General features: G+C 44.6%; 1 protein-coding gene across 1 annotated transcript in view; it reads right to left on the bottom strand.

The window, feature by feature from the left end:
- Positions 1–11,503: 11,503 nt before the first annotated feature.
- LOC126481959 (uncharacterized) overlaps positions 11,504–24,037 on the bottom strand; it is a 72,323-nt gene continuing 59,789 nt past the window's right edge. Inside the window, exons 4-8 of the mRNA XM_050105922.1 lie at positions 21,196–21,488; positions 19,844–20,031; positions 17,756–18,120; positions 15,313–15,590; positions 11,504–12,984 (exon numbers count right to left, since the gene is read on the bottom strand). Coding sequence (XP_049961879.1) covers positions 12,684–12,984; positions 15,313–15,590; positions 17,756–18,120; positions 19,844–20,031; positions 21,196–21,488 — 1,425 coding nt within the window. The 3' untranslated portion in view covers positions 11,504–12,683. The remainder of the gene's footprint in view (positions 12,985–15,312; positions 15,591–17,755; positions 18,121–19,843; positions 20,032–21,195; positions 21,489–24,037) is intronic.

Genomic DNA, 24,037 nt, shown 5'->3' with positions numbered 1-24,037 from the left:
GACCAGGCCACGGTTTTCCAATCGTCTAGGGACCAACTGATGTGATTACTAGCCCAGGAGAGGCGCTGCAGGCGATCTCGTACTGTTAGCAAAGGCACTCGAGTCGGTCGTCTGCTGCCATAATCCATTAACGCTTAATCTCGCCTCACTGTCCTAACGGATAAGTTCGTCGTATGTCCCATATTGGTTTCCGCGGTTATTTCACGCAGTGTTGCTTGTCTGTTAGCACTGACAACCCTTCACAAACACCGTTGTTCTCGGTCGTTAAATGAAGGCCGTTGCCCACTGCGTTGTACGTGGTGAGGGATAATGCCTGAAATTATGTATCCTCGGCACACTCTTGACACTGTGGATCTCGGAATATTGAATTCACTAACGATATCTGAAATGGTATGTTCCATGCGTCTACCTTTCCGCGCTCGGAGTCTGTTAATTCCCGTCGTGTAGCCATAATCAGAAATCCTTTCAGTTGAATCACTTGAGTACAAATGACAGCTCCAGACAGACAGACGCGACACACGTGCATTCCAAGCAAGGTTGATGTAGTTTAAACAGGGCCTGCTGTTCCTGCTTCGTTGATTATGTTGTATGTGTTTTCGCCTCGTTTTGGCTTCGTCTTGTCACTCTGTGTATGTTAGTCTTCTCTTGCCGCCGGTTTTTTCACTCCACCAGCAGATAAATGACACCTCCGCAAATGCACTGCCCTTTTATACCTTGCGTACGCGATACGACCGCCACTGTATATGCGCATATCGCTATCCGATTAGTCTTGTTACTTCAGCGTAGTCCGTACATCGAAATACGCAGTTGAGAACTGGCAACGGTGTTGCTAGGATTCCCCTTTTGCTGCACGAAACATAGACATCATCCGATTTTGGCTACCACAGCTGACGTCTCTCACAGCACCATTTGACGTTCTACCCTGAAATATGCACTTGCCTTCTGTGCAAAAGTGATATGAGCGTATCGTAGCATCATTAGTACCATACACATTACCGTCATTACAGTGTACTCAACTACGCCTCTTGCTTTATATTTCCGAAGGCTATGCCTAGTTTTCTCCCTAACTTACGCAACAACAGAAACAGAGTTGGATATCTTCGTGCAAACAAGAACCTTGTATTGGCACGTTGGTGTGGTAGTCTGTAAGCTGGCTGAAGTCGCAGACTAGCTGGCCACTGGGCTACGAGCTGCACACTGTCTGGACTGGCGGGTCAGCAGCGCTCTCTGTCTCCACGGGGCATGCCACCCAGCCAGCCCTCTGACCCGTAAAGCGTCTAATTAGATAGAGCCTCTTGCTGCGGTTAACAGGGGCCTGCCATGCCGAGGGAATCTGAGGTTCGTTGACTCGCTGCTCCCTCTTAAGTAACAGCTGGCGGCCGTTGCAGAAGCTGTCTGGTAGAGAGACACCACGGCCAGGTAACGCGCACAGTGTACCACAGATTCTCGGCAATGACTGTACTACACACCTTAACCCTAGTGGTGTACACATCTGACATTCTCACACAAACTGTCACAGTGACCCTTATTTATTTCTTAGAGAAACTGCCTGATATTAAATATTTTATAATTAAACTGGGTTCTCATATACTAGGAATATTTTTTGACCGCTATCATATACTTTTTCAATAAATATTAGTATTAATGCATCCAAAAGTTGAGACAAAGAGAAAACTGTCGCGGAAGCTTGTCAGTGATGAAACTTGTAAAGGATCCGAATCCAAATATTTTGTTTGCAGTTTAATCAGATGATTATTAGAGTCTTCATGACCCAGCAGGGTTTTCCGTGATTTTTGCGCCTCGTCGACTCCAGGTCCTCATAAAAAAAGACTGTTCTGCACGTACTTTAACAAGTTTCACAACGACTGAATTGACCTGAGATTTCATGTACTTTATTTTTCTTTCATACATTTGCTTCTTTTAAAGATATTGCGTTGAAATCGACACTATCTGATGCAATAGGACTAAAAAGTTCTATATATGGTAGATTATTTTAGTGCGCTTCGTCGAGCAGTACTGCGCATACAGCCTAGAAAGCGACTACTTTGTTTCCGCTCTTTTGCCATAGTCTACTTGGGTTTCCTCTTCGCTGAGAAAACACCACCGTGCGCGCTGCCATGAGATATTGGACCTCTGAATTGGATCATGTTTGCAGAAGTTGTCGCACCTACCCTCATAGAAAGTGGAGACGAGGAAGGACAAATAGTATGATATGATTCTAGAAGTGCGAAAATACAATATGCATGCAAAAGAGGAGCTCCCTGAACACTCATCGTAGAAATCAGTACTTACAAGGATTGTCAAAACTTAACAAAGTGAGATGAAACATATTATATGGAGATATTTTGTTTACTTAAACAAATAGTTATTAAAACTGTTTTTCGACATTGACCTGTAGGCACTAAGAAGGCATAAAACGCTAAATGTGTGTCTTTTTTCACATTTATTTTCAGAGAAACTTCCAAATATACTCTGTTCCAAAGAATCCGCTGACAAAATGTATGAAGTTTCGAAATAAGTGACGAAATATTTCAATTTTGTCAACGAACAAAAAATTTCCATGAATACACACCTATATCTCTGGCAGATAACATGCGTGTCGTTCAGTCGGAAAAAGGCGATCTAAACAAGAAACATTGGCTTATAGTTCTTTGCGTACGTCATCCAACGAAGTACGGTAATAGCAACATGCATACATAATACAGGACACCCATTTGGAAAAATAGAGCAAAATGTCAAAGTACTCCACCGACTAAATAAAGGACACAAAACGGATTTACTTGAAGAACTGGAGATATATTCACATTACAGAAAATGTGAAGATAAAATATTAAATGAAAAACTTGAAAGTGAATCACTGAATTTCTTCGGAGGTTTCGATATATACTTAAATAAAAATAGTAAAACAGAGAAATAAGCACAATTATAAAATAAATATAAGTAATTTATGAGCCAAATTGTAAAGATAAATAACCTCTGTACAAAAACGTATAATCTGTGGAAGACCTATAATGTTATCTCTGTGGACTACCTGTAAGAAGATCTTTGTAACTGTTTTGTTTACAAGAGATGTTTTCGATGTGTAAAGTGTACAACAAGTTGTGTGAGATGTTTAGTGTGTGTGAGACTCTGCACAAATGGACCATTAGAAAACTGTAAGTACAAATTCTTCTAAATTTCGCCACTAACTTCACAAAAAGAAATACCCAACTAAAAATTCGCGTGTTTCATATATATTGCAGTTAAAGTCAACGAAATGAAGCAGACTCACACACACTGACAACATCGAAAGAAATGGCTTAATACACACAAAAAACGCACTTGAAAATGGGAATTATTTCTCGAAACGCGTCGTGCGAAAAGTAAAATAAAGAAAAATCGTGACTGGCAGCAGAAGATTTATTTATTAATAAACAAACGTATTGTTTCTACAGTCGTAGGCTTTCAAAAACCATTTATAATGGATCAAATCAGAAAAATTTAGTGTCTACAGGGAATCGTATAACTTTCTTGGCAAATGGCTTTCCGAGATTGATGTCTGAAATACTTCTCTATGATACTGACAAGGGGAAGATTGAGTCAATAATTAAATCACTGAAGACTAAGGACTCTCATGGTTATGGTTCAGATGGCTCTGAACACTATGGGACTTAACATCTGAGGTCATCAGTCCCCTAGACTTAGAACTACTTAAACTTAACTAACCTAAGGACATCACACACATCCATGCCCGAGGCAGGATTCGTGCACATGTTAGCCCTATATTTAGCCATATTTGTAATTTTTCCTTTAGGAGTGGTCAGTTTCCTGAACGATTAAAATACACAGTAGTAAAACCGCTTTATAAAAATGGAAAAAGGGATAATGTAGACAATTTTAGAACTGTTTCCATTCCATCAGTGTTTGCTAAAGTTATTGAAAAGGCTGTGTCGGTAAGGATAATTGATCATTTTATATCACACAATTTGCTATCAAATGTACAGTTCGGCTTTAGAAGTCGTTTAACAACTGAAAGTGCTATATTCTCTTTTCTCTGTGAGGTACTGGATGGGTTAAAGAAAAGGTTTCGAATGCTAGGCGTATTTTTTGGTTTAACTAAGGCGTTTGATTGTGCTGATCACAAAATATTGCTCCACAACTTGGACTATTACGGAATACAGGGAGTAGCTCACAACTGTTTCACCTCTTACTTTAGCAACAGACAGCAAAAGGTTGAGAATGGCTGCGATGTGGGGTCTGAGTGGGGTACAGTCAAATGGGGGGTGCCCCTGGGATCAGTGTTGGGGCCACTCCCGTTCATTATTTGTATAAATGATATACCCTCTAGTATTCCGGGTAACTCTAAAATATTTCTGTTTACTGATGACACTAGCTTGGTAGTAAAGAATGTTGTGTGCAACATTGGCTCGGTTTCAAATTGTGCAGTTCACGACATAAGTTCATGGATTGTAGAAAATAAACTAACGCAAAATCACCGTAAGACTAAGTTTTTACAGTTTCTAACACACAATTCAACAAAACCTGACGTTTTAATTTCACAGAATGGGCATATGATTAGTAAAACTGAACAGTTCAGATTTCTAGGTGTTCAGATAGGTAGTAAACTGTCGTGGAAAGCCCACGTTCAGGATCTTGTTCAGAGATTTAATACTGCCATTTTTACTATTCGAACGGTATCTGAAGTAAGTTCGAAACGAAAATTAGTCTACATTGCTAATTTTCATTCGCTTATGTCGTGTGTTATTATATTTTGGGGTAACTCTTCCCATTCTAAAAGGATATTTTTGGCTCATAAACGGGCGGTTCGCGCAATAAGTGGTGTAAATTCGCGAACCTCTTGTCGACCCCTGTTCACTAGTCCGTGTATTTTGACATTGGCCTCTCAATATATATATTCTTTACAGTCATTTCTTGTTAACAATATCAGCTTATTCCCAAGAATAAGCCGCTTTCATTCAGTTAATGAAACCAGCATTTGGATCGGACTTCTTTAATCATGCGCAGAAAGGCGTGCAGTATACTACTTCATCCGTTTTAAATAAGTTACTACAAGAATTCAAAAATCTTAGCAGTAATCCACGCGCTTTCAAATCGAAACTGAAGAATTTCCTCGTGGGTCACTCCTATTCTGCCGATGAGTTCCTTGAAAAATTAAGCTGATTCTTGTTGCACTGTTAATTGCGCTTACTTACATTTATGTTTTGATTTTTTAGGTTCATGAACATTTTATTTTTATCTGTTATTACTTTTACTTTGTAATTTCATGTACTGACACGTTCCATGAACTTGGAGATTTGCTCCTCAATTTGACCCTATGGAACTTGAGGTATAAATAAAAAAAAAGAAAAAAATGATGGCCCGTAATATCTGGAAACCGACAATTTACATTTGAAAGTTTATTTGACTGTGCTGTACAATTAATCATTTCAGAAGTAATTTTAAACAGTGACGAACATCTTCATCATTAATGAAATTTCGTTGTTCTTGTGATAGGTCTAGCGTCACATTCTTTCCGGAAGGAACAGCCTGATGTGGAATTAGCTCATGGCATTCGCCAAGGAAGTTTTATTTTGGAAAGTTCTAATGGCAGAGAATTGTAGCGATATGCAGGAAAATGACCTGAGAAACGACGCTTGGTGCAGGGACTGGCAGCTGACCCTCACCTTTAACAAATATAGCGTGTCGTTCAATTACGACGATTGGCGCTTAGGCGCTCGTATGAGTCTCAGTTGCCAAAAACTTAAAAGAGTATGCCTCCTGAGCGCTTTAGAGTGAACACCCACATTAAACTGATTCTACACAAGGGATATACCTGACAGACCCACTGGGATAATTGTAAGGACATGTGATTTACCAACGAACGAGGTAGCTTACAAAACACACATTCGATTCACTTTTGAATTTTACTTCTATTTGGGGACCCTTATCCAGTTAGAGTTAGCGAAGATCTAAAGGTGAACAGCACGTTTAGTCCAGGGTTCCTATGGTAAGCAAATATCTAAAACCAAGAAGCAGAGGCAGCCATACAATCTCAAATATCTCCTGGCAAAAATGAGTTTGTCAAAGACAGGGACCCAGTTCGTCTCACGACCGTCCAAATATAAACTTTGGACCTGTGGTCAAGATCTGTCAAATCAATATTTTAGGCATAAAAAAATCAAAATGCTAATTCTCACAGAAGATTTTATCAAAATATGACATCGATGTTGTTGTAACGGATAAAGGAACATTTGTATCAACAGCTTGCAGATAGGAGTACAATCCAGATCTATGCTTTGTAACAGCTAATGAAAATAAATTACCTCTCCAAAGTTCGCGGTTCGTATTACAAGACTTCCGACACAGCCAACACCGTCCAATAGGGACAAATATCCCACACGTGTCATCCTTTCATGACCAAGATCGAACTTTCGAAAAGCAAAGTGGGATGTATTTACTTAAAATCTGGGCGAATGTCTTGGTTGAATTTCCCCAAAAGCAAAAAGACAATGAGAGGCCTGATGGTGTTACGATAAGCTTAGCAAAGAAGACAATCCCCAGGGGTACCGGAAGCAGTATATTCCAGGTTGTAATGAAACCAACAACAATCAATACGATGAATTTCTAAAAAGCGGGGACCCGGAAATAGCGGATAATCTATTTCATGATCTCGATACAGCGAGACATACTAGGTGGATAGAGACTGTCGAGTCACTCAGTTGCCGCACATCAAGTACAGAATCACGGTCATTACTAAGATAGTTGGATGGAAGCTAAGTAAGGGACATCACCCATGTATCAGCTAATCGGATTGCGTCACATTTACTGTCCACATCAAGAGCACCAAGGGATAAAACTCACACAAGATACATCAGACGCAAACCTACATTGCTCAAAAAGAACACTAATGAATAATCTGAGTTCTCAAGAACTTTATCTGTATTTGAAATTTCTGCTGCCCTTGGAATTCTAAAACCTGGAAAGGAACTGGGAAATGATGGAATCCATCCAAAATTTCTTCTTCGGGTCGTGGGAACTACAAAATGACTGGCGGATGCCTTCCCTGGCCTAATGATATCGGATTCAGTCCCGCATAAAATGAAACAATCAAAAATCATAGCAATACTAAATCGCGGCACGGCATCAGACCAGCCTAAGAACTATCGCCCAATCACACTGTTTATAATTTCCTTGAAAGAATTCTATACAATCGGATTAGTCCAGTCATCTCTCAGAACCTTCCTATTGAGCAAGCTGGATTCCGACCAGGACTGAGCTGCACATGTCAAGTCTTATCTTTAAGCTCATTTATTGAAGCAGGATACTAAATGAAGCAGAAAACATCTATTGCTTTCGTTTATCTAAGTGCAGCATATAACACGGTTTGGAGGCATGGACTACTTTATATAAATTGTTAGAAATTGTCCCACGCAAAGTAATTGACAACATGCTAGCTGGCAGGACATCTGTAGTAACTACAGGAAAAATATTAGCTGTCCAAAAGTTATGAATAGTGGCTTACCTCAGGGATCCGTCCTTGCCCATGTCTTGTTTAATATATCCAACACTGTCCAGAAAATTTGGCTATGTGAACGATTGGGCCATAGCTACCCAAAACAGAACCTTTGAAAACAACTGAAAAAATCCTAACTTCTAATGTAAACATATGAAACCAATAATTCCGTAAATGGAGTGTACAACCAAACTCAAATAAAACAGAAGTTTTCATCTGTCCAATATATTGACGCCCAGAGTATTCGATGTCGGTTTCGAGGGAGACAAACTTCATCATAACATGCATCCAAAATGCCTCGGCCCCAATTTAGATAGGACACTTTCTTTTAAGGAGCAACTGACACAAATATCTGCTAAGCTCAAAAGCGGAAATAACGTCTTCCATAATCTCTGTGGCAAACGTCGGGGATCGTCTGCAGGCACTCATCGGCCATCAGTACTCGCATTGGCATACTCAGCACAGGGTACTGTGCGCCTCTCTGGTTTAATAGTCCACACGTAGCTAGGATAGACTTACCACTTAACGAGGCCATGCGCACTGTTAATGGGTCAATACGATGTACTCCCACATACTGGTTACCTATCGTGATCCACAGTCCACCTCCTGATATCAAACGGAAGAGCGCGCTATTGCGTGAATACCAGAAGATTGCTGATAACACCGACCTTCAAATATGGAACGGTGTATTCCTTTCGGGGCGAAAAAAACTAAGATTCACACACCCCACTCTCATCACAGCCAGGACACTTATGGAAACTGAATTCAATACCATCGATGAATGGAAACGCTGCTGCCAACAAAAATGTCCTCCACAATGCCTGAAACTTCTTTGCACCTAGAAGAAACCCCCTGGATTCGACCGTCCTCGGACAATTTGGACTACCCTGAACAGCATCTTCATCACCATGGGAACGACAGACAGTTAGTTGCTCATCTTTTATCAACATGTCCCTCTCGTGCCTACAAGGATTTCGAAGATTTCCTGACAGCGCCGAGTAATGTGATAAAATACATAAAATACCTTGATATTCGTATATAGCTGTTGTCATTTGTGTTATTTTATGCTGGAGAGCTATGTTTAAATTTTGACATATAATAGTTTCGTAATCTTTGTATATGTAGTGCCATACGATAAACAAATCAAGTAAATAGTAAGCGCGAAAGCGGCGAGGAAACCTCCAGCCAAACGCAATGGCAGACGCTACTAGAAGCGTTGTACACCACACGGAAGTTTACTGTTAAAATTTATAGGAGAGCGAAGCAACCCTACAAACGTCTCGCGATTTAGTGCACCATTAGTGAATGGACGGTAAAGAACTGGCTTACGAAATACACGTATAGATGTAACAGTAGAGTAAGGCAGCCATGAAAACAGTGGGTAGTGAACAGTGCAGCATTTTAGTAATCTGTTGGAGATAGTGTGTCATTGCTTTCCCCACCATCTGTGAACCAGGTCACCCAGCTTGTTATACGACCCCATAAATTTCAAATAATGAAGCTTATGACATGTTTTTGCAATCAACTTTGTCGCCTGTTCATGTTGAAGGCCTGCATGCTCTGCAAAACTTTGGTCTACAAGTACTTCAGTCAAAATTGTCCCTGCCGTAAGGTTTCAGCCATATTCGGCCGACACCTTTTCGCCGAAGAGAGGCATGGCTCGTTCGGCTCTTTTCTTCTGGACACAGCGCTCCTTCTAAGGAGCATCCTGGATAAGGTTGTAGTCACGAGGTTCCACAGCGTTCGCTGCCCGAAAAAGACACGGCAGGATTCGAGAACAAAGCACAGGCGGAAGCTGTCTTCTTTTTTTGTGTCCTAATCGGATTCAAAGACTTTTCACTGTATGTTATTCCCTGATGCAATTCCTTTTTATTTCGTGAATTTCACTCACTGCATTTGCGAAAATTCTAATTATGCTTTTGTGTGGAGCCACAGCCTCTAAAAATTTTGTAAATGAAAACGTGGTCGATAGTAAGCCGCACAGTTAAAAAGAATGTTACAGCCAACTAGAGACCATGGTTTCCTTTACAAAACAAAAATTCTGTTTAGGGCTTGTTACTGATATTCTTCAGCTTCAGATGCTCCTCCATGACCCCCGGTGAAAACGGAAGATCCTATCAAAAGATACTATACCAAATTATTCAGTAGATTTACGCCAACGAGAAAGTCAGGTGTTATATTCACGCTTGGACAAGAGGGCCTAAGTATCAGCAGCGAGTTATTTTATGAACGATCGCGTGTCAAGACGCTAGTGTTCCTGGATAAGCTTCTATAGTTTAATCTTTCTGCTCCCTGCAAACCCATCTACAGTGCCAACTAGAGGGGGAGGCTCCAACTTCACTAAGAATCCGAATCAGAGAGCAGCTTGGAATTTTTAGCTTGTGCAAAGCATTGCTACAGGCGAAAATATCTTAGGATCGAGAGGAATCTACCAACAAATTGTTTGTGGTTGGGTAAATTGCCACTGATCGACTAATACACTACATTCCTTTAATATTGGCTAAATGAGTGTCATAGCGACCATTAATACTGATAACACTGTTAGAAAGCAGTTTTATGATTGCCTACTTATTCCATGTTGACTTCGTCATACCGTTAAGTATAGCATTGACTCATTGTCACTGTGGTGTCCTGCAGTATCAGTGCCACACTAGACAGACCCCAATATGTGTTCATTTATGACGACTAGTCTGTTCAAGGGACTCTCTCGGACCTGATGAATCAAGTTAAGTAAACACCTAGTGTCAGTCAGATCACGTGTGCTTCTAACAATTTCAGCTTTCCGTCTAAGCACCCAACTATTCATCTCCACTCATCTCTGGCCAATCCAACAGTTACTGTTAGCACGCGATAGCCAGTGTCGCGCCATTACTTGTTTTAAACTTCTTCCTGCATGTAGTGAATATGATTGTGTACACTTGTGTCCAGCAACGCAAGGGCGCAGGCAATTAAGCGAGCAGAACAGAAAAAGCATACATTGCGATAAACCTTAGCTCCCGGTAAGTTCAGATTAGCGATGTAGAGAAATTACGAAATGGTTGACATCTAAAATGTTGCTTGTGTAGACATGTGTTTCAGCGTAAGAGGCCGTAACAATGAAGTTAAGTAATGGAGCGTGCGAATAGTAAACTGATTAGTTACACTGAGTCTGATTATCTAAAAATCTATTCGGTAGATCATAATGAGGCAAAGATTCATCGTTAAAGAGTTTTTCAAAAAAATTTGATTGTAACAATATACTATGAAATAAGTCACCTTTCAACTTGTTCAATGTTACACGAGTGCTTGTAGCAAGCCATTGGTGGAAACTGAAGCAGGACACTCACAAAGTAGTCGGGTGTTAACATTTTAATAATATCGTAATTATTTCAGAATCGGAAACAATGAAATAAATAAACCGCATATGTCTGTAAAATAGTTTTCTTTTTAGATACACGGCAAAATATGGCGGAGAGTAAGGTATTTTCATATCACATTTATTTGGGGCAGATAATACGTGCATCAACACGGGAAGGAGAGTTAAGTTTTTAATGCCAAGAAGAGCAATTTAATTGGAGACAGGCCTGATTATATGTTTCGTCTTTGGTGAAAAGAAGTGTAGACTAGGCTGCTTCCGTTCCTTCCACCGCAAATGTCATTTTGTGGCGGCTAGGATGAGGCCACCAAATAGCACTCGCTCTTCTTGCAATTACGTTCTCCTTACGTAATTAAAGCTCGTTAAGGTCGCTAGTCGACCGAGTTAAGGAGTTGCTTCATTAAAGCAATAGGCGTCTCATCACCTCGTGCCTGACGACTCGTATAGCGGTGTGCCAAGTGCGTAGCCAGATGACTCGAGTGAAAGATGCAACGGGCAGGTCTTTCCTTCGGCTACAGGAGACACTGATATACCAAAGATACAGGAAGCAGAATAGCGTGTGCCGCTGTTATACTTGACAACGACGAAACCAGATGGAAAGGTGCTACCTGAATATAACCCAGTTTAGTGACGTTTCAGAGAAAGTGAACATGTAATTTTTACACATAAAAATGTTTTATTGCTGCAAGAATGGCATGTTATATTTATATATATATATATATGAATTTATTTATATACAAACGGAAATGCAAGACATTATGCAATGCATTGTTCGTTGTTTGCTGCACATCAGTCAGAACCACACCTACGCATCAGAGGACAGGACGCTCGGTAATTTACTTTGATACACACGTGACACTGCGAACTGAAATAACCTCGTTATTCGTGAAAGACATTGATAACTCTGAATAAGGAAACTCTTACAACCTCCGACATACAACACACATTCCCCAACAGAAAATGGCTAGGTTGCGACGGAGAACAAAATTTCGAAGTAAACACTTTCTGTGCTATAGTGAGAAAATAATTTACACCGATATTTCTTTTAAACATTTTAAACAAAACGAAGGAAATGTTGACGAGAATAACTTCACATAGAGCAACTTCTGTACCACTTCGGACGATTTCGTTCTCCGCCAGTTGTAGCCGCACGATTATCTTCTTACGCTTTTAGAATCACAATGGAAAGAAACGATCGTACGTGCTCCTCGACATGGGAAGCACAGCTCTGAAAACACAGGCACTGCATTAGGCGGTACACGAGCGATAACAGATGTCCGCGAACACGGGTAGTGGTGACACTTAAAAACATATCACAGTCAGCTAAAGGACGGCGGCGCTTCGTGCGCCGCCTCACAGTCTTAATGCAAAGGACGTGCGGCGCAACAGGCTGCCACAAAAAGAAGTCTTCGTACACATAGGAACACTACGCGACACTCCCAGCGTCACTCCACTGGACGACGGACGATCACAGTAAACGGTGCACGCAGTCCCGCTGCCCTGCTGTGGAAGACGAGTGTCGGATAGAGGTACCGGAAAGACGGCAACAACAAGTGGTCGCTCCACTCTCGGACACTTCCGCAATCGCAGCGCCGTTCCGGGCGTCGACGAACGGCGCTGAGGGATGCGCCGAGTACGACGGTGACGTCACCGCCGAGGGCGCGGTTCTGGCTCCGCCGGTGTGTGAAATTATTGCCCCCCAGTGAAGGATGTGGTCGCGCTCTACTGGAGCGACGATTGCGGACGCTATTGTAGTGTCCGGGCAGTCGCGGTGGTCGAGGACGACCGGACGACGAATTGTCTCGGCGAGGCGGAGTGGTACAGCGCCGGACGGTGTCAGCGGGTGGAGGGCGTGGAAGGCAGCGGTCGGTCTGCCATGTTGGCGGGCAGCTCGCAGTAGACGTGGTGGGCGGCGTGGCGGTGGCTGTCGCGCGGCTCGGCGTACTCGCAGAGCGCGGCGGCGGCGGGCGCGCCCGCGGCGGGCGGCAGCTCGGCGTACAGGTGCTGGTCCGGGGAGCGGTCGCGCGGCTCCAGGTACTCGCCGCACACGCGCACCGCCGCGCCCACCGGCGGCGACGGCGCCCGCGTGCCCGTGCTGCGCGTCGCGCCGCGCGCCGACCGCCGGATCACCTCGCCCCTGCAACACCGCGCCGGCACAGCCTCACTCCACGCTTCCAAACACGAGACAACACCAACAACAGTTTCCCCCCCCCCCTCTCCATAATTAACTACGTCACAAGGGTTGAGTTGTTTGGGGAAGAAGACCAGACAGCGAGGTCATCGGTCTCATCGGTTTAGGGAAGGATGGGGAAGGAAGTAGGCCGTGCCCTTTCAGAGGAACCATCCCGGCATTTGCCCGGAGTCATTTAGGGAAATCACGGAAAACCTAAATCAGGATGGCCGGACGCGGGATTGAACCGTCTTCCTCCCGAATGCGACGTCACGAGGGACCTAATGACACAATATAAAGGCAAACTCAAAAAACTCATGAAACTGCCAATACGCAAACGGAAGAAACTTGAAAGAAAAAAAAGCAAACTACGCAAACAGATGATACTGAAAACCATACAATCGGAGAACGTGAAAAAACTGATAAAATCGCCAACTAAGCAAACGGAAGAAACATGAACGAAAAAACCGCAAACTACGCAAACGGATGATACTGAAAAAGCATACAGTCGGCGAACATGAAAAAACTGACAAAACTGCAGACTAGGCAAACGGATAAAATTGGGAAAAAAACGGAAACTAGGCAAAAGAGGAAAAAAACTGCGAAAACGCAGACGAGGCGAAAGAAAAAAACTAAAAAAAAGGCAAGCTAAGCGAATGCAAGAAAATGAAAAACGCTAAGTACGCAACCGTAAAAAGCGGAAACTAGGCAAAGAGAAAAAAACTGAAAAAATTGCAACCTAGGCAAACGGAAAAAAACGCAAACGAGGGAAAACAAAAAAACTGAAAAGAAAAAATCGCAAAACTATGGAGACAGAGTAAAGTGAAAGAACTGGCAAACTGAAAAAAAGGCAAAGTGGGCAAACGCGAAAACCTGAAATCAAACCGCAAACAGACAAAAGAAATCGAAAAAAAAAAACAGAAACTAGACAAACGGAAAAAACCTAGGGAATTGGAAGAAACGCAAACTAGGGAAAAAACCTAGGGAATTGGAAGAAACGCAAACTAGGCAAACTGGGGAAAACTAAAACTAGGCGAAGGCTCACTGTAAAGTAAAGCAACGAAAACCGTATTAAAAAACATAATTAAGGCAGCAAAGGACTTGGGAGAGCAGTTGAACGGCATGGAAAGTGTCTTGAAAAGAGGATATAAGATGAACATCAACAAAAGCAAAACGAGGATAATGGAATGTAGTCGAATTAAATCAGCTGATGCTGTGGAAATTAGATTATGAAATGAGACACCGAAAGCAGTTGATGAGTTTTGCTATTTGGGGAGCAAAATAACTGATGATGGTCGAAGTAGAGAGGATATAAAATGTAGAGTGGCAATGGCAAGGAAAGCGTTTTTGAAGAAGAGACATTTGTTTACATCAAATACCGACTTAAGTGTTAAGGGATCAGTTGATTGGGCACATTCTGAAACATCAAGGGATTATATGGTTCAGATGGCTCTAAGCACTATGGGTCTTAACATCTGAGGTCATGAGTCCCCTAGACTTAGAACTACTTAAACCTAACTAACCTAAGGACACCACACGCATCTATGCCTGAGGCAAGACTCGAAACTGCAACCGTAGCAGCAGTGCGGTTCAGGACTGAAGCGCCTAGAACCGCTGCATCAACGAGCTTATCACTGAAGGGAAGTGAGTGTCTCTGGGGAGGGGGCGGGGGCTAAAAATCGTAGAGGGAGACAGAGATGAATACAGTAAGCACATTCAGAAGGACATAAGTTGAAAGTAGTTACTTGGAGATGAAGAGACTTGAGAAGAAAGAGAAGCAGGGAGAGCTGCATCAAACCAGTCTTCGCAGTGAGATAACGACAACAACGAGAGCGACAATTGCACGGCTAAGAGTTGAAATGAATTAGAGCCGACCAGAGTGAAAAGCGACGAATAATTTTTGAGTTACGTCATTTGTCTGTTATACCCAGCTTCACTAAAAATGTGCAATGTCTTCAAGTGGACAGTAGTAACGGAGAGGAGTTATTCTTTGGCAGGCATGTGGTCTGTTCATAACCTATTTATAGTTCAATCACATCTACAGAATACGTCACATAAGCTAATTTTATTACTGGTTAACTAGGTAAAATGCCATTTAAAAACAGTAACGTCGTTTTCTTTTCAGCGTATACTAACAAGGTCCTTATCGAAGCATACTGTTTGTTGTATTCCCTGACACTGTGCATAACGTGAACACGGACATACACTAAAATCCAGTTAAGTGCGTGGGGGCGAAAATCGGGAAGATGGCGTAATACCGTAGTGGTAAGGAATGATAGTAGTGTGTAAACTCACGTCTCGCGCTCCTCGGCGCCGCTCTCCTCCACTTTGATGAGGTCGTAGAGGTGCTCGATCATGTCGCGCGCCTCGCTGTAGTTGTCGGGGTCGTCGAGCTTGTCGCGCAGCGTCTGCAGCAGCTCCTGCGTCAGCTCCTCGGGCAGCGTCTGCGTCCACTTGTCCTCGGCCGGCAGCAGCGCGTCGTCGTCCGCCCCCGCCCCCGGCGGCCCCGGGCCCGTGCCGGCCGCCTGCGGCTGCAGCTCGGCGTACTCGTGGCCCGGCGAGCCGTCGCCGGCCTGGCGCGCGCCCGCCCCCGCCGCCCCCGCGCCGGAGTCGAGGCGGCGAGACATCAGCGCGGCCAGGCAGGCGGGCAGCCGCCGCCGCTTGCGCCGCAGCCACGCGCCGCCGCACACCGCCGCCGCCCCCGCCGCCGCCGCCCCCAGCACCAGCGCCAGCACCAGCGTGCTGCGCCGACCCGACTCCTGCGGGCACCCCACAACCACTCACTCACGGCAAAAGCTCAGCTGACATAACGACCAGAACTCCACAACAAAAACGTGCTGCTTACATGAACAGATTTATTAAGAGCCTTCTCTACAGTGTCCTCGTGTATGGCTGGAAAATGTGGACTATTGTTCCATGAGACAAGTCGTCTAGATCCTCCAGGAGATCTGTTATTGTATTGCTAAACGGCTAATCAGTTTCATGATCTGAGACGTGAGTTACAGTTTACCAATCTACGGCTTCAACCGGCAACAAAAGATTGACTTTCAGTATTTCGTATAATTACTGATCGAATCTAAAAATTTAAAATCCTGTCATAATCTACTCGGTAACAGGTGTAACCCTATGTCAAAGATTTATCACAGTAACCCAAGTATTAAAGTTACAAATTGTGTATATATCTTGAGGTAGCTTAAGTCATGGTGCCAAAATGCAATATTTAAGAACGACAGCACTTGGCAACTTCCAAAAGACTTTGTACATAGTTACATGCTTAACGTAAAATATTCAGCACATTAACTCATTTAAAAAGAAATCAGAAGGTTGAAGCTCTTGTATACATGGGAGTTGGAGTCTTTAAACAATCAGATCCATTAGTAAACCACAAACCTGTAGAAACCGAAATCATGTTTTCCACATCTTTTCTTCTTATACTCGTACGAAAAATGAACTCTCTGCCTGCGCTTGCACAACCTCTTCCAATATGCAAGGGTGACAAATCTCGCAACGCACCGAAATGAGGAAAATTTCGGGAGGTGCAGGGGAGAACGATACCTACACTCCAATTCGTTTCCAGAATTGTAAATTGATAGAAGATATTGGAAGATGTAAAGTGAAAGGATTAGATCATGTACCAGTTCTGAATTTACAATCTTTTCCTTTCCATCCTTCCAGAATTATCGGCATTACCACGCCGCACAAAGATTCATCACAGTCATACACGTAGTACGTGTAAGCACTTGATAGTATTACACAGAAATGTGCTCACACTGCATTGTACCCCACAGAGCGGTAAAATGTTTGGATATGTTGAGCGTTCACATAAAATGGTTTTGAGTGCGCAAATAATGAAATTCCGTAAGCTCAAAATATTGAACCATATGATATCACGTCTCTGCATTGACCTTTGACGTCATCGAAAAACCGGACATAATACTTCCATTGAGATACAATGTCCATAAAATAAGCGCCACAACAGGAATTATAGCTGCCATAACGTGACATTCGTTGCTATCGCTAAAACATATCTCAGTTACCTTTGAACCTAACCTAATCCCTAGGCGACGCTACAGGTCAGTACCTCGCAACAATTTTTTATTAACACTGGTTAGGTATTCGAAAAAATAACTTGAAGCCGAAATGAATATCGTCAGTGTTCTGCTTTATTTCTCTTTGAGAGCGTATGACGTCACACGCCACATTACGTCATCACGAACCGAACGTGGTGTCAGGTGTCACCAGTTCCCACCCATCTAGTTCCAGGGACAAGCGTGATTCTGATAACCGAGGAAGTGATTAGATCACATAAAATAAACGTAAATGTCTTGTGACTAGGGCCTCCCGTCGGGCAGACCGTTCGCCGGGTGCAAATCTTTCGATTTGACGCCACTTCGGCTCCGCGACTTGCGCGTGGATGGGGAAGAAATGATTAAGAATAGGACAACACAACAGTCAGTCCCTGAGCGGAGAAAATATCCAACCCAGCCTGGAATCGAACCCGTGCCCTTAGGATTGACATTCTGTCGCGCTGACCACTCAGCTACCGGGGGAGGACGTAAGGTCAAATGTCAAGTGGGCAGAAGCGAATCTCTTTAGTGAGATAATGGAAGAAAGAAATCTATAGGTGTTGATTATTCTTACGAATGTTTCGCGCACATAATGTAGGCGAAGTAGGTAATACCGGATAATTTCGACTGAGACCGTGCCTCGGCTTCGGAAATGAAAGGGCGGTACTGACCTCGCCGTCGGCGTTGGCGAGCACGGCGGGCGCGTCCTGGCAGACGAGCACGTCGCCGCCCCCGCAGACGGCGGCCGTGAAGTTGGCGAGCGAGAGCGCGGGCTGCGGCGCCGCCCCCGGCAGCGCACTGGGGCGCAGGCAGCGCGCCAGCAGCGGCGCCGCCGGCCGGCACAGCAGCGCGTCCGCCGCCCACGCCGCCGCCTCCTCGCCCAGCAGGTCGCAGCGGCACGGCGTGCCCTCCAGCACGTTGCCCGCCGCCGTCTTGGAGCCCACGCCGGCCGCCGCCGCCCCCAGCCACCGCAGGCCGCCCGCCGACACCGCGCCCAGCCGGTTCTCCGAGAAACGCAGCTCCGACACTGGTGCACCTGCCGTACACACATAAAGCCACATGCACGGCACGCCCACAGTTTGCTATCGTGGCATCCCCCCACCTAAATCTACGAGTATAGTCTGCGAGCCACTGCATAGTTTGTACTGGATACTGCTTCGTATCAGCATTAGCGACTTTCTGTCCTATTCCGTGAGCACACTAACGAAGGTAAAGTAACGGTTTATATTCTCTCTCTTATTATACCTCGGTCTATTTACTGCAAAATCCTCTGTACCATGCATGGTAGAGGATACAGTGGCCCTATACACACAGTCGCCTCCTTTGCTCTGTCGCCTCATTCACTCTGTCGCCCTGTTCGCACTGCCACCCCATTCGCTCCGTTGCCCCATTCACTCATTTGCTCCATTCACTCCTCGTCCCAGTCGCCCTGTTCATTGTGTCGCACCGTTCACTATGTCGCCCAGTTCACTCCGCCGCCCCGTTCACTCCGCCGCCCCGTTCACTGTTTCACTCTGTCACTCTGCTCACTCCATCACCTCACTGTCGCCCCATCCACACTGTCGCCCTATTCACTGCGTCACCCCGTTCACTGCATCGCCCTCTTCACTCCGTAGCCCTGTTCGCTCCGTCGCCCCTTTCACTCCATTGCCCCGTTCACTATTTCACTCTGTTCACTTTGTCGTCCCATGCACGCCGTTGTATCGTCCACACTGTTCACTCTGTCGCCCTGTTCACAATGTTGCTCTGTTCACTGTGTTGCCCTGTTCACTCCATCACTCCGTTCACTCTGTCGCCCTGTTCACTCCATTCAGTCTGTCGCCCCATTGACTCTGAGTATGGAGTGTTTGTTTCTAAACCTCGATATGTGTCCCATCCCAAAGTTTTTCTCATCATTCCTACATGTCATATATGATGGTGGCATCGGAACTGTTACAGAGTTTCCTTCGAATTTTCCAAACTTACTCAAACAAAATTCATCGAGCACACCTGGTGCACTTTCGTAAGGGCCCTACTAACCTGTTGCAATACCTAACATTGTGTCTCTGAGTTCCTATGCTGTCTATAGTCATACCTACATCAGGAAGACTCTAGAAAGCTGATCGGTACTGCAGAATTGATCTTACTAGCGTCTTTCGAGCGGTTTCCTTTACAGATGCATTGTAAACTCCCAGAAACCTCTAGCCCAGGACGTTCCTTTCACCTTCTCATATACTGAGTTTGATGACCATCCAATTTGCGACTCATCGCAGATCTTGTAATCGGTTACAGCCGAGATCTCTCCCTTTGTTATGGTTCTTGTCCTGCATTTATTTATATCAGAAGAGAGGTTCTATTCCATACATCAAGCGAAATACCATCTATGTAGTTTCGGATTTCCACATGACCAGCCAGTGGCAGTACTTTCCTGCAGACAACAACATCATAATTCACTACCTGGGAATGGTGATGTTGTTATGTGATAAATTTTTTATTCGTCCTCAGAACATTGGCTGTAGGGGGTGGTACAATCCACGTTACCGGTAGTTTAATTTCTGGAAATGTTAAACATTGTATAACTACTGTCGGTTGCTGTGCAGTATTGCTAAAGCTTGAAATCAATGGATATGCACCAAATGAATAACTTTAACGGCGTCTTCTCCAGTAAAAAACAAAAATAAATCCGGCTCGCTGTAACGCTGCCTACACACAATTTTCACTGAAAGTGAAAGAAAACATGGCGCTTACGGGAGGGATAATGCGTAATGTTGGCTGCTTACCGGCGACTGTCTGGTAGGGAGCCCAGATGGAGTCTTCTTCGAGCTGCTCGAAGGTGTTATTGACGACCCTGAGGCGGTTCCACTTGCGCAGCACGAAGCCCTGCTGCCGCACCAGAGCTACGTGGTTGTGCTGCAGCGTCACCACAGCCACCGTGTTGTTCACCGCGCCGCTCTCCACTTCATCTATCCTGCGAGAAAACAACACAGCACTCACTGACTCACAACATACACATAGTGTTTGGTCATATTAATTGAACTCTATAGGCATTTCTCATCATAGCTGTAATTGATCGCGAACATCAGCATGGATGAATAGGGATTAGTGTGATCGACCGATATTCCCAAAAACAAAGCAAAAAGGAGATAACAGTCATTTAAGGTTTGGCATGTCACTATGAGAAGGCGCGTCAAAACGACCAATGGAACAAACTTTGACAGATGAAAGACCTCTCCCATGGAAACAGCAAGAAAGCATTTGCATAAGGGGAAAGCGAAAAATTAGCTCCCCCCCCCCCCAAGAAAAAGAAATTCAGTGAGATGTGATAACTGGTTTTTTTGTGGCATTCGGAGGGAGAGCATTCTGTGGCATCATGCTGTGCTCCTCTACCTGTGTAACAAATTCTTGAGATGTCAAAATTATAAAGGAACAGAGGGGTTGAATAAAAAGTACAATGAATAAATAAGAGATTACGAAAGTGGTATCACTAAATTCAATTTTCTGACGAGGAAAGTGGATCTTGTCATACTAGCTAATCTTTTGTGGTTAATTTAATGATTTAGTTGCGGAAATAGGATCATCCCCGTAGATCTTTTGAGTCTGTGCACTCGACAATATGATGTTCAACAGTCATAACTGATCTACAGTGACTCCTGTGCTGGTGTTCTCAGAAATTCATGTGTGAGCTTGACATGCCTCATGCGAAAGAAGGATAGGACAACAGTTTCTTTGGGAAGTGCGATGACATCATTTCCAGTATTTAGTAGTAATTTTTAATCATCCTGAGTTTGTCGCGTTTTATTTTGTTTGCTTCCTTCTACATACATGTAGAATACAGCGGCGTAGATACATACTTAAATCAGCGTAAGGGGTTGTGTCAACCATTGCATCTCGAGGGCTGGTCATATCCTAGAATACCAACCTGAGTCAGTATGCTTCTATTCAGTAAAGAGTGATAACAGCCCTCGGGTGTAATGTAAGAGGGAAAGATTTGGAAAGCACGCTGTTGCTGCTTGGAGACTGCTGAAGGAGCCACTGCGTACAAGAACTTGCCACACGGTGTTATTTTGATAGGGATGAACGCTCGAAGTTGAGCTACATGTTGCCGAGGGTCAGTGTGAGTGTCGGGTTGTACCTGGAGCGCTCGATGGTGAGGTTGGTGACGCCGGCGAGCAGGGCGCCGCGGCGCAGCCGGTGGATGCGGGAGCCGCTGAACAGCAGCTGGTCGATGAGCGTGCGGTCCGAGAAGGCGGAGGCGGCCACGTCGTGCAGCGACGAGTTCACCACCGAGAGCTTGCCCAGCGACAGCGCGCTGAACGCCTCCTCGCGCACCGACACCACCTCGCAGTCCTGCAGCCGCACCTCCACCGCCGGCGACGGGAACGTGTGCTTCGCCAGCTCCGGCATCAGCACGTGCGTCAGGTTCACCTGCAGGAGGGCGAGCACAGGGTACAGCAGGGGACACCGATTATCTGCCGAGTGGTAGAGTGGCCCTTAGCTGCGCCGTCGGCACGGCGGGGAAGGGCAGGGGACCACTGCAGTGGTCGGAGCGCAGATGTGCACTGCCACCGTGCGATAGGCGTGGTGCAGCTCGAAACACTACGCATATCTAGCATGGCTTGTAAGGTGCAGCTAGAGAGTCTCCAGATGACTATATTAACGAGATGTCAGTGCCAGCATTAATTCGACAAATGTAGACGTTCGAAGTCGACAGTTTCTCACTAGAGCGCTGGAGAAGTTAGGCTCATAAAGGATCAATCGAAGCAAAACAGGTCTGACCAGAGCACACACTGGCAGAAGGAAATCTCATAAAAAAAGTGGGTAAAAATATATCGTAGCAGAAGTATCACGATAATGATGATGTACAATATTGAACACGTGCCACGTGGAAACTATGTCAAACACCCTGACAGCCTTTTTGGCAATATTATCTAAAAATAAATTTTCTTCCTCGTCTTTCCGAAATAGTGCTCATAGCACTCTTTGTTGAGTGATTAAAATAGCTAGCCGTTCCTGCAGCCTTCTCAAACACAATTTTAATGAGATTTTTGCTTACTTGTTTGCCTTTTTCGAAAAAAATTAATGTTACTGTGTACGATCCCCATATAATTACAATGCCCCATATAATTACAATGCGTGATTATCAAGAACTTTCTGTGCGACTATGGTGCGCGAAATCTTCGAACCAAGGTATGTACTCATCCACTGCTCTCGACAAGGATGCGTTCCTCAGCCAGTGCCACGTCCCTTGTACGCTTAATAAGAAAATAACATTTTAACACTTCATTTCTGAGTCTGCAGAAGAGAAGGTTGAGATGAATAGCTATCGCATTCTAACTTAAATTGGGCAGTAGATTTGTACGTGGTTTTGTCTAACCCGACAAATCTCGAAACATGATCTTATTTGAATCCCGCAGATTTAATACGCTCCTGGTCCTTCTGGGCTAAGGAGGCTCATTTTTGTTCAAATGGCTCTGAGCACTATGGGACTCAACTGCTGAGGTCATTAGTCCCCTAGAACTTAGAACTAGTTAAACCTAACTAACCTAAGGACATCACAAACATCCATGCCCGAGGCAGGATTCGAACCTGCGACCGTAGCGGTCTTGTGGTTCCAGACTGCAGCGCCTTTAACCGCACTGCCACTTCGGCCGGCACTCATTTTTGTCTGCGGAAGATGCAAGTAACCGGTTACAGACGGAGCACTAACTGGTGACACTATATTTTTCATTCCACAGGTCGGAATATTTTAGAGGCGCTTCACTGTGGTTGGCGTAATGTCCGCATTAACTTTGAAGTGAGGTTTCCGACTCTTATTAAGACTGTTTTACGAATGCAATACTGCCGCGAATTAATCTCGATTTCCCGATAAACGATTCTTTTCCAAATATCAGTCTAACACGGCTCGCGCGCCACGTGAATTCCGGCCCGCGGGGGCCGTGAGAAATGACGCAAGAAACGTCACGGATGACGACGGAACCGACGTTTCACTTTAATTCGGGAAGCTTAAGATGCATCTTCATAAATACAGCCAGTACTGCGTTGTGTATAATATGTCTCTAGAAGCAAAATTCTGCACTAATAAGAAGTGACCAGTGGCCGCCCTCCGCAACACTTGACAGCAGACCTGACATTTGTGCCTGCTTCGCCCTTCCTTCGCCCTGCTCCCAGCCGCCCCACTGGCACTTGAGGCGTGAGCCGCGTGCACTGTGCTCCGCAGCCAGAACATTCCACCTAATCTGGGCTGAGTGGTGACGGACTTTCTGAACAACAGAACCGCCTTTGTTCTCTCCCCTGCTTCCTCTCTCGCGTTTCTAGTCAGAAGTTCGAAAGAGAGTCAGGCAGACAGCGGCGGCATGAGCACGATCCACCCGTCCCCCTCATAAACCTCCCTTCCGAGACGTCTGACTAATCGCAGTTGGACAACCAACTACGACGCTAACTGTATTACAAACACTTCGAAATGCTGCAAAAAGAGAAAGGCGTGCAGGTTCATATCTCCGCAGAGAAACATGATAAAGCAGTAATTGGAGATGTATGCCGAGAGTAGTATCAGGAAACCTTGGAGAACCGAAATCCAGGTTTTAAACGAGTTTTAGAAAATAGGCGACTATTACTCCAAGTATTATTGATAAGTATTAGGAAATCGACGACAGGTGAAGTGCAGCTCGAAGGCAACGTCGGGAATAACGGTAGTCAGCTGCGGAAAATGTTTATGTTAGTGAAATTGCCCAATAGCTCACCTTAATTCACATTGTCAATTTCTGAATTACAAGTTACACTTTAAATGTTATGTTATGGATCAGTAAACATCCACATCTATTACTGTCTCCGTTTAAGTTTCTACGGCTGACTAGTTTGAGTGACTCGGCGCCAACAGAATGTTTAAGCTTATTGAAAGCAATAGCAGGAAATATAGAACATCATGTTCTGCCGTATTTACCATTCAATGTCGATGAAGGCTTTCATGGCCTATA

The sequence above is a fragment of the Schistocerca serialis genome, chromosome 5 (assembly GCF_023864345.2).
Source record: "Schistocerca serialis cubense isolate TAMUIC-IGC-003099 chromosome 5, iqSchSeri2.2, whole genome shotgun sequence".
Classification (NCBI taxonomy): domain Eukaryota; kingdom Metazoa; phylum Arthropoda; class Insecta; order Orthoptera; family Acrididae; genus Schistocerca; species Schistocerca serialis.
Note: the sequence above shows the minus strand (reverse complement) of the source record. Positions and strands in the feature narration are given on the sequence as shown.